Consider the following 11,404-nt stretch of genomic DNA (forward strand, 5'->3'; position numbering starts at 1 on the left):
TTTCTATTCATGCATATGTGCACAAAATGAACAGCAAATCTATATATTCACATATGTAGGGGAGTTTGCCCTACTTGTTTGAATTTTCATGACATTTATCAACATCTAAAATATATGATTTTCATGTCATGGATAAATGACACCAAAGTCACTTTCAAGCCTGCATTATACCTTATGTATGAAGTTGGCTAGATTTCGATTCAAAAGTTGGAGTGACAAGGTAATGGCCCCGTTCGCTGATCTGAAACTTGGCTGAAACTGACTGAAAAACACTGTTCCGGCAGAAAAAAGAAGCCGAACAAGCTTAATATGGGGTAAGCCGAACAGGGCCAATGTGAAGTTGTGAACGATAATAAAATGAAATGAATAGCTTTTATGAGAGTTTGTACAATTTTCTGCATTTTGCACCAAGAGAAAATGTCACATTTATAAGAAATTCACCCTTTCTCCTTTGAGAATAGCAAGTGATTTCTCAAACCTATGAACAGATTCGTCTGGCAAGGGCTTTATTAGTCCCATAAAATCGATATATCATACTAATGCAACTCAAGTTTGGAAAAAAAAGTATGGAAGAGAAGACATGTAGACTCATAGTCGTGTCTAATTATCACGCAAAGTTCATACAAAATCTCTTTTGTTTTTGTTTTGAAAAACTTGAGTTCATACAAAATCAAATATACAGTATTATTACAGGTGAGAATAGTAGATTTTGTAGCGGAGACAATGAGACATCGTCAGCACTTATCAATCATCAATTTAAGTGGCCGATGCCCGATGGTACTATTTGGATATGGAAGAATTTTGGAGAAAGCCCCACGGCACCTACTCCTTTGGCTCGCTCCCGAGCTGGCGGAGCTCAAGCAGCAGCTCCTCCAGCTGTCGCCGCGACGCGCCGCCTTCGCTTACCGCAGCCGTGGCCTCCTCCGCGAGCTCCTTGGCGCGCGCCACCACGTCACGCCGCTGCCCTCTGACGACAGCCATGTCTAGCACCCGCGCGACCTCGTCCGCGGTCGGCGCGGCACTGAGGCCGCCCCAGCTCACGAGCACGGCCACGCCCACCTCGTCCACTAGCAGCCGCGCGTTCACGAACTGGTCGGCCGCCATCGGCCACGCGAGCATCGCCAGCCCGGCCGCGCAGGACTCCAGCACCGAGTTCCAGCCGCAGTGCGTCACGAACCATCCCACCGCCCGGTGCCGCAGCACCGCCACCTGCGGCGCCCAGCCGCGGATCACCCTGCCCCTCCCGCCCGCCGCGGCGACGCGCTCTTCGAACCCGTCCGGGAGCGTCACCGTCGGCCCGGCCGCCCACACGAACGCCACCCCGGTGCGCTCCAGCGCGGCGGCAAGCGCCGCCGCGTGCGGCGGATGCAGAATTGCCATGCTCCCGAAGCTGATGTACATGACGGAGCCGTCCTCCGCGAATCTGTCGAGCCAGGCGCACAGATCAGCCGCGGCCACATCCGTCTTCCCGCCGCGGTTGCCCGCGGCGCCGGCGTCCGGCGCCAACGGCCCCACGGTGCGCACGCGCCTGAAACCCAGGTCCGCGAGCGGTGCGCCGAGGTAGCGCTCCTCGAGCCGCCGGAACGTGTTGGATACGAACGCCGAGCTCTCCAGGTTCCAGAGGAAGTTGCGCTTGACACCCTTTGAGACCTCGTCGCCCTCCTTCAGCGAACGGTATAGCTGCGACAACTGCCGCCACGGGTACGCCGGGGTTCCGGGGATATCCGGGAACGAGATCAGGCTCTCGTCGGAGTCGTCCTCGTCGTTGCGGCGTGGCATCCGTCGAAACAACGAGTGCAGCACGGCGGTGCCGTACACCGCGGACGAGGAGAACGCGATCCGCGGGATGCCGAACTCTGCCGCGAGCGGCTGCGTCCACCCGCAGAAGAAGTCGGAGAGTACGGCGACCACACGGTCTGGTCCGTCCGACCGCTCGCGGATCCAATCACCGAGAAGCCCGCGGAGCCCAGAGAAGGCGACGATGAGCGCGCCGAAGAGCGCGGGCGGCAAGCCCTTGGCGCTCTCGACGCCCGCGGGGAAGGCCGGGTGAGAGGGGAACGGGAGGACGAGCTCGCGAACGGTGTCGCGGTGCGCAGCCAGGAGCGGGTGGAGGAGATGGGCACTAGCGGCCGTGGTGACGACGGTGAGGCGGAGGCCGCCGAGCGACGCTAGGAGGCCAGCGAGGTCGAGCAGCGGGATCGTGTGTCCCTGCGCCGGGTACGGCACGACCAGGACGTGCGGCGCCGGGGCCGTGGGGCTGTCGGAGATCGTCGCTGCCATGGTGGACTGGTAGTGTAGTGATGGTGAGAGAGGTGACCGCGGCGGCGCCCGCGGGGGTGATATTGGGGGCGAGCGGTAGGTGGAAGAGTCCTGTCGACCCGAGCAGAATACAGAAAATTTCAGTAGTACATGTCACTTGTGCTTCGGCCTTCTTCCCCTCAAGTTCAGTTCCTATCGCATTGTATATTTAGAACCATACACACACTGTTAAATATAGATTAAAAATTAATTAAATATATAGATTACGACTATTTTACGACACGAAATTTTTAAACCAAATTAGTCCATGATTTGACAACGTGGTGCTACAGTAAACATATGATAGTGACGGATTAATTAGGTTTAACAAATTTGTCTCGTGGATTACTGAGGACTTGTATAATTTGTTTTATAATTACTATCCAAACACTCCTACGTAACACCTTCATGTAACGTCCAATATGATATCTCTAAACTTTAGCCTCTGATTTAAACACCACCTTTATTAGAAAACACTTAATTACTCCTACAGTCCTACTACACGTCAATTCATTGATTGATTTCTTTCCCGGATCTAAAAAAATACATCAAATATTCAAATCATTGACAAACAGAACATTTTTCTTTTACCCGCAAAATAAAGAGAACATTTTTATTTGTCGAGCATCATATGGATATTTAAATTCAGGGACTAAAGTTTAGGGATGTCACATGAGGGTATCACATGATCACATCGAGTGTTCGGATAGTAAAATAAAACAAATTACAGAAGTCCTTAGTAATCCACGAGACGAATTTATTAAGCCTAATTAATCCGTCATTAGCACATGTTTACTGTAGCACAACATTGGTAAATCATGGACTAATTAGGTTTAAAAAATTTGTCTCGTAAATTAGTCTTAATCTGTGCATTTAGTTTGGTAATTAATTTATATTTAGTACTCCATACATGTGTCAAACATCCATTGTGACATGGACTAAAGTTTAGGGGAACATACATAGGCCATATTCGCTTGTCTTATAATTCGTACTTTTCAACTTGTTTTTTCAGTCGGAACAGTATTTTTCTCTCATAACAAATCAGCCAAAACAATATTTCGATTTTTTTTTTCAGCGAAGTGAACGGGGCCACAGCCATAGTTATCCAAATAACGCACCCAAGTGGAGTTCGTTCACCTTTGGTAGCAGCTGATGCCTTTTAGGCCACATGTACCAACCCTCATCATATAGGTCCTGTTTGGTAGCAGGGACTAGAGACTAGAGGCTAAAATAAGACTAAAAGAGAGACTAAATAATATGTTTAGTTTTAAAGACTAAAAAGGACTAAAGGGCTGAACAAAGACTAAAATATACTCTTATTCCTTTAGACAAAGGTGAGGTAGGAGAAAGAGGGAGGGATAAGGGCTGTAAAGTTGGTTTATTAGTCAAAAAGCCTTTCTAAAGGACTAGTGGACTAGAGACTAAAAATCCCTCCAGTAGTTCCTCCTATTTAGTTAAAAATGACTAAAATGAACTAAAAAAAACTTTCTAATCTCTAGTCACATGGAACCAAACAGGCCGTAATCTGCTATCCTACGTTGTGTATTGGGTGATTCATTCACCCTGTTAGCAGCATCCTGCTGTTAATCAGTAGTAATAAATATGGGGGGAAGAGAGGGGGCGGTCGAGCTCTGCCCACGCCGGCGTGTCATCGCACGACAGAGATGGAGGGAGGGAGCAAGTGAGAAAGGGGAGAGGAGACGGAGTAGATGAGGAGACGATGGGAGAAGACAAATATTTTTTTGTACAGGTCAGTAAATAGGGGCTACTAACAGATCTGGACGTTAAGCTGCGATCAAACGAATCAAAATAATTTTGCTACCGTGCATGGCGCGAGCATCGGGCAAAGTAACCTTTGATAAGAGTAGATGCCCTTTATCAAAAAGAAAAATGTGGAGTTTACCTTTGCCAGTCGCTCACCCGCTGCGCCGCCAGTCACTGTTCACTGTCACTGTCCGCGTCAGGCAGGCGTCGCTCTCGCATTCGCCATGGCGGCGACAAGGGCCACCGATAGCTTCACAGCGCCGGCGAGGCCGCTCATCCTGGTGATCCCGTACCCGGCGCCGGGCCACATGATCCCGCTCCTGGATCTGGCCGGCCTCCTCGCATCCCGCGGCCTCCGCGTCACCGTCGTCGCCACGCCAGCCACTGCCCTCCTCCTCGCGCCGCTCGTGGACGCGCACCACGATGGTGCCGTCCAGGCGCTCGTCCTCCCATTCCCATCCCACCCCGCCCTACCCGCGGGAGTCGAGAGCGCCAAGGACTCGCCGCCCACGCTCTTCGCATCGCTCATCGTCGCCTTCGCCGAGCTCATCGGCCCGCTCGGCTCATGGGCCCGCGAGCGGTCCGACACCCCGGACCGCGTGGTCGCCATACTCGCCGACCACTCCTGCGGGTGGGCGCAGCCACTCGCGGCGGAGCTGGGCGTCCCAGGAATCGTGTTCTCTCCGTCCGGTGTGTACGGTTCCGCCGTGCTCCACTCGTTATTTCGCCGGGCGCCGAGGCGCGAGGACGAGAGCGACGAAGAGAGCCAGATCAGCTTCCCGGATCTCCCTGGCAGCCCGGCGTACCCGTGGCGGCAGCTGTCGTTGCTGTACCGGACGTACAAGGAGGGCGACGAGATCTCGGAGGCGGTGCGGCGCAACTTCCTCTGGAACCTGGAGGGGTCGGCGTTCGTGTCCAACACGTTCCGGCGGCTCGAGGAGCGTTACCTCCGCGCGCCGCTCGCGGATCTGGGCCTCAGGCGCGTGCACGCTGTCGGGCCGGTGGCGCCGCCCGACGCCACGGGCGACCGCGGCGGGGAGACGGCCGTGTCCGGTGTCGATCTGTGCGCCTGGCTCGACAGGTTCCCGGACGACGGCTCCGTGCTGTACATCAGCTTCGGGAGCATGGCGGTGCTGCAGCCGCCCCATGCGGCGGCGCTGGCCTCCGCGCTGGAGCGCACCGGGCTGGCGTTCGTTTGGGCGGCCGGGAAAACGGCGCCGATCCCAGAGGGGTTCGAGGAGCGCGTCGTGGCCGCGGGCGGGAGGGGCAAGGTGATCCGCGGCTGGGCGCCGCAGGTGGCTGCGCTGCGGCACCGGGCGGTGGGCTGGTTCGTGACGCACTGTGGGTGGAACTCGGTGCTGGAGGCCGCAGCGGCAGGGGTGGCGATGCTCACGTGGCCGATGACGGCCGATCAGTTCGTGAACGCCCGGCTGCTCGTGGACGAGCTGGGCGCCGCCGTTCCCGTGAGCTGGGGCGGGCTCAAGGCTGCGCCGGCCGCGGACGAGGTCGCGCGGGTGCTGCACACGGCCATCGGCGGGAAGCATGACGTGGTGGCGAGGGCGAGGGAGATCGCTGCAGAGGCAGCCGCGGCGGTGCGGGAAGGCGGCGACTCGTGGCGGGAGCTGGAGGAGCTGGTGCGGGAGCTCGCGAGCGAATCAATAACCAAGACCGGCTTAGACTATTAAGAGCCTCTCTGTGATTTGAATCGTTGATCGATAAATCGATCCATGTCTATTTACTAATGATAATGATAAGAACTTGGTAATGAAATAGACTTCTGGGCAACGCAAGTACACAATGATCCATTGATCCTAAATTCTTAACATCAATTCATGAACATTTTGTGCTCAGAGAACTGACAGAAGGAATGAACATCAATCCAGGGGCAGTTTGGATGACCTCCCAATTCTGGGCAACGCTGAATGATGTTGCCTGTTGTGAGAAACATCCCCTCGTGTCCTACTCCTATCGATGCAAGCAAACACGCCCCCAATCCAGGCTGTCCGTCATGGGCTCATCCGCTCATGGCCAGGAGGAAAGCCACTATTGGTAACCTCTGTTTCTGTGTTAACTGTGAAGCTCAAACAGTTTGCCCTCGAACTGAAGAACAGACAGAGAATGACATGACAGTGTATCCAACAACCAAGGGTTCTCAGTTTGATTTTAGCGTTCCATTATTCCATACGTACTTCAGAGCATGTTTGGAATAAAGGACAGTAAAATAGAGGAATAAAAAACACAGAAACGAGGACAAGTGAAAACTGAAAACCTACGGAATTTTGAAACACATGAATGGAAATTCTGAGTTAAGTCCTATATAGTCTGATGGTAGCTAACCATGATTACCTCACGGAAAATTCTGAGTTATTTGGATAACAGGAAACAAGCTGTATCTCCAGTTTTTTTTATTTATTTCCAAAGGTGATTTCATTTGGCACATTATTATATTATAATAATTCACATTTGTCTCCTAGAGTTGATTATATTAGTCGTCCAAATCCTCGTCTAAATCTTATGATCCATTGCCCCGGCTGACCAAGAATAACATTGGATGAATCTCCAAAAAAAAAAAGAATAAGACCGGATGTACTAAGACCCTGTTTGGATTATATATCAATAGTTAGCTGGCTAACTGGCTAATAGCTCATATCTAATATTAGCTAGCTATAACTATTAGCTACCTATTAGTTGGAGGGTGTTTGGATGCATAACTAATGAAAAATGAGCAACTCCAAAAGACTCTAAATCCTTCCTAATTGTTACGAATAGAGATTTTGATAGAGAAACATTCTTCAAAAGCTTCTTTAATTAATTGGTTATCTAAATATGACCGTCCTCTATTCCAGATTTCTCGCTAGCCAAATATAGATAGCGGCAATGACTCTCTAGAGTGCTCACAAGATATAGAAAAACTGTTGGAGAATGAAAAAAATATAGAAAACGTTTTTATGCAAACGGCTCTCCAAATGATGACTTAGAAAGTAAGTTTTAGAAAGACTCTTGGAGATGCTCTAAGATAACTTTTAGCTGCTATTATCTAATTTGGTCCAACTAGTGAGATAGTTATTATCTAGAGGTCTAGCTAACAATTAGCTATTTTATTAGCTGCACATGTTTGGATCCAATAGAGATAATTATTAGTAGGTATAGCTATTATCTAGTTACTATATATTTATTGTATTAGTTCTTTAGCATATCACGAATTGTGCAATTTCCTATATGATGTTCTCTTTTACTTTATTAATTTTTCAGCAAACAAGTTCAAATGATTCCCCTTTTCTTCATCAAAAGGAAGAGTATTTGACCAATAATCCAGAAGCAAGTATGTGAATATCGATGCTTTAGGCTTTGCTACGGAACTCCCAAGTAACCGTGGACTGTTGATTTAGAAAGATATTATCACAAATATATTTATTTTGAGAAATAGAAAAAAGAGGCAAAATATTAGGGAAGATATATTTATTCATTAGTTCTAATTTGCATGCATACATCATTCAGCGTGGGTCATAGATATCTCCTAATGTGTCCTGTAACGTTTGTTTTCAATTAACGGATCTATATCAAGCTTTTAATTTACCCTACTAGTGTGAACGCTCATCCTTAAGGCCTATGAAATTCTCACACTCCGAGCATCCGAAGTGTCTGAGGCCTCCACTGGCTTTTAAGGTGGAGCATACTCTATGTTAGCTAAGATCTACTGCATGTGCAAAGGCCGAAGCGGCCATGAGATGGGCCTCACGCTAAAAACAAAAAAATCTCTCCCGTTCCCGTGAGTACATCTGTTCGGCAGCTTGTTTAAAGCTGCTGCTGTCAACACGGTGATCCATGAGAGGCAGCAGTTGCAGCAGCAGCACCAACGACTGCGAAAACAAGTTGTCAAACAGGCTTTTAGCTTAAGGCCGGTCATCAGGTTTTCTGCGCTTAAAGTCTCCTTAAGGTCACCTCATGTAGTGTATAAGATCGACCTCAGGCACCTTATTACTGTTGAAAGTGAATGAAAAAATGAATAAGATTTTGGAACAGTCATTGCTTTTATTGATCTCTTAGATATATATATATACAAGTGAAGGGTCACGCTGTATGGACATCGTACGGACGTGACTGTTTGGGAAAGTTAACTGCTAATCTAATATCTAATCCTAACTGCTTGCTTGGACGGATGAGATCATATGTAGAATAGGTGTCTATTGGTAGGCACCGTTTCGTAACACTTCCCCTTGATCGAATCTTCTTTGAGATCAATGTAGCTGTATGTTTGAATTCCTCGAAAAATCCTGTGGGAAAAATCTGAGGAATATGTATGTATAGATATACTATAAAAGTTCTTTAAACCTTATAGGAAAATAAGGAGAAAGTAGCATATATGAGTGTGATTTAAATAAATCATTATGTCATTAGTATCCCATTAAAAACCCAAGTGGGGAAAAAATATAGGAGATACGACATATAGATTACTTTCCCAAAAACCATTTCAGGAAAAATATGAGAAGCAATATAAAGTGATATGTCGCTAAAACTCCTGTAAAAATCCAGTGAGAAAATTATGAGAAAATATGACGACATATTATTGGTATTGCCTCTTGGATAACTCACATGAAAAACCATTTCAGAGAAAAACCATGTATGAGTTGTGAGGGCAATATGTGTCTTTGATATTTCCCACAAAAACCCCGGTGGGGAAAATAGAAAATATGACACATGCTTATGTTAATATTACCTCATTAAAAACTTTAACAAGAAATCTTATAAGTAAAACTTGTAAAAGAAAATAGTATAATATGATGCTGGTACAGGTCAATATTTAGGAGATGTCTCCCCCTGATTCTGGCAAATCTCGAAGTCGCCGCATACCAATTCCATGTACCAATTTTTGAAACACAGAAGTTGGTAAGGACTTAGTAAATAGGTCAGCTTATCACATGACTTGATTTTGCAAGATGTTTATTTCCCCGTTTTGTTGTAATTCATGGGAATAAAACAGTTTAGGAACAATATGCTTAGTGATATTGCTCTTTATGTAACCAAATTGCATCTGTGTAACACAAGCGGAATTATCTTCATAGATAATTGTAGGTGATTCAATTGAACCAATACCACATGACTGTTGTATGTGGTTAATCATTCTGCGAAGCCATACACATTCTCGTGATGCCTCATATAGAGCAATAATTTTAGAATGATTAGTAGAGGTCGCTGTCAGAGTCTGCTTAGAAGACTTCCATGAAATAGCTGTACTTCCATGTAGGAATACAAATCCTGTTTGGGATTTTCCGTTATAAGAATCAGATAAGTAATCTGCATCAGTATAACTAATCATACTGGGATCATGATTTTTCTTGAAGAATAAATCAAGATCCTTTGTGCCATTAAGCCCTGTCCAATGACGGCGAGATGGGTCCGCACTATGCCTAGCTAGTAAGTTCACTGTAAATGCGATATCAGGCCTGGTGTAATTTACAAGATACATAAGTGCGCTAATGACATTGAGATATGGGATCTCTGGTCCCAACATCTTTTCCCCAATATCCCGTGGTCTAAATGGATTTTCCCTATTTCTAAGGAACAAACAACCATCGGAGTTTTATTAGGGTATGATTTATCCATATTGAATTTCTCCAATATTTTCTGGATATAGGCTGATTGATGCACTAAAATCCCTGAAGGACAGTGCTCAAGTTATAAGCCTATGCAATATTTGGTCTTACTCAAATCCTTCGTCTCGAATTTCCTCTTTAAATGTTTACGTGTTTCATCTATATCCTTTGGGCTGCTAATGATATTTAAATCATCAACATGCATGGATATAATACAAAATCCCATTCGAGATTTCTTAATGAAAACACATGAGCAATCATCATTGTTAGAGTATCCTTTCTTTAGAAGGAATTCCCTCAGTCGGTTGTACCACATTCGTCCCGACTGCTTCAAGCCATATAATGACTTTTGTAGTTTTACACAATACATGTTGCGATTTGCGTTTGGATTCAGAATTTGGATTTCATTAGGAACCTTCATGTATATGTCCGAATCAAGTGACCCATATAGGTATGCTGTCACCACATCCATCAACTACATAGATAGATGATTTTGAACTGCCAATGATACTAAGTATCACAAAGTAATTCCACTCATTACTGGAGAATAGGTTTCATTGTAATCAATGCCGGGTCTCCGCGTGAACCCTTGTGCTACTAGTCTCGCTTTATATCTCACCACCTCATTGTTGTCATTCCGTTTTCGGACGAAAACCCATTTAAAGCCTACAGGAAAAACTTTGGAAGGTGTAGGTATTGCAGATGTGAATACCCCTTGTAAGGAAAATGGACTCTTGGCCCATTCACTTTGGATTTTGGTGTTTGATGACCAACACAACTAAATTGGACTAATGAATTTGCAAGTGTTTATTTTGTAGTTCAAAAGGGTGCAAGATGTGACTTGGACGAAGGCGACGTGATGATCCAATGATCAACACCTCAAGCAAGATCTTAGGAGCACAAGAAAAGACCCAAGAGATCAAGCAAAGTCCAAGCATGAAGATAGGAACCAAGCCGTACGCAAGATCACGAAGAAACGAGCTCGCAGATGCGACCGGACGCGAGGACCGGACGCTGGCGGCAACCGATCAGACGCAGGAACGCAGCGTCCGATCGAATATAGAAAGGTTCCAGAGCGGCATATCTGCGACCGGACGCGTCCGGTGGCAGGCGACCGGACGCTGGCCAGTGTCCAATCAGTACATTGCCGGCTCAACGGTCGGGACGACCGGACACGTCCGGTCAGAACGATTCAGCATCCGGTCAGTAGCAGTTTTGCGGGAGTTCGACCCCAACGGCTACTTTCTCAGTGGGGCTTATAAATACAACCCCCAATCGGCCATTTGAGTGAGGTGGAGCTGAGGAAACATACCAAGAGTGTTGATACACTATTTTAGTGATCTCCACATGCATAGTGCTTAGTGTTTTATTAGGTGATTAGCATAAGTGCTTTGCGAAAGTGCTTAGGTTGATTAGACCACCGCTTATGCGCTTGCTCTAGGTTCATGCCTAGTGTTTAGTGAGGTTTGCATACCTCTTGCCACCCCGTGCTTGCGAGCACAAGTGTTGTACATCGGAGGGGCTTGAAGTCTTGCGAGATCACACCAACCGCGTTTGTGGTGTGGCCGCCACCGTGTACCAGGGGGAACAAGGCCCGCGGCGTTTTGGCTAGAAGCTTGATAGTGAAGACGGTGGGGAGCATCCAGGAGAGGCTTGCCGAGAGGCACGTCGGAGACCCACTTGCGTGTGGGGAAGGCCCGGGGCTATCCACGGAGTTACCCAACCGGGAGCTTGGCCCTTGCGAGGGA

The 11,404-nt window shown here is 47.5% G+C and overlaps 2 protein-coding genes across 2 annotated transcripts; one reads left to right on the top strand and one right to left on the bottom strand.

Moving 5' to 3' along the window:
* Nucleotides 1–224: 224 nt before the first annotated feature.
* Nucleotides 225–4,327, bottom strand: LOC136520752 (UDP-glycosyltransferase 89B2-like). Its single transcript, XM_066514406.1, has 2 exons — nt 4,202–4,327; nt 225–2,370 (listed from the first exon to the last, which is right to left on the bottom strand). Exon 2 carries the CDS (start codon nt 2,278–2,280, stop codon nt 823–825), a length of 1,458 nt encoding a protein of 485 aa, XP_066370503.1. The 5' UTR covers nt 2,281–2,370; nt 4,202–4,327; the 3' UTR covers nt 225–822.
* On the top strand, nt 2,279–5,849 carry LOC136520751 (UDP-glycosyltransferase 89B2-like). Its single transcript, XM_066514405.1, has one exon. The coding sequence runs from the start codon at nt 4,167–4,169 to the stop codon at nt 5,745–5,747; it is 1,581 nt and encodes a 526-aa protein (XP_066370502.1). The 5' UTR covers nt 2,279–4,166; the 3' UTR covers nt 5,748–5,849.
* The last annotated feature ends 5,555 nt before the right edge of the window (nt 5,850–11,404 follow it).

The sequence above is a fragment of the Miscanthus floridulus genome, chromosome 18, assembly GCF_019320115.1.
Source record: "Miscanthus floridulus cultivar M001 chromosome 18, ASM1932011v1, whole genome shotgun sequence".
NCBI classification, from domain to species: domain Eukaryota; kingdom Viridiplantae; phylum Streptophyta; class Magnoliopsida; order Poales; family Poaceae; genus Miscanthus; species Miscanthus floridulus.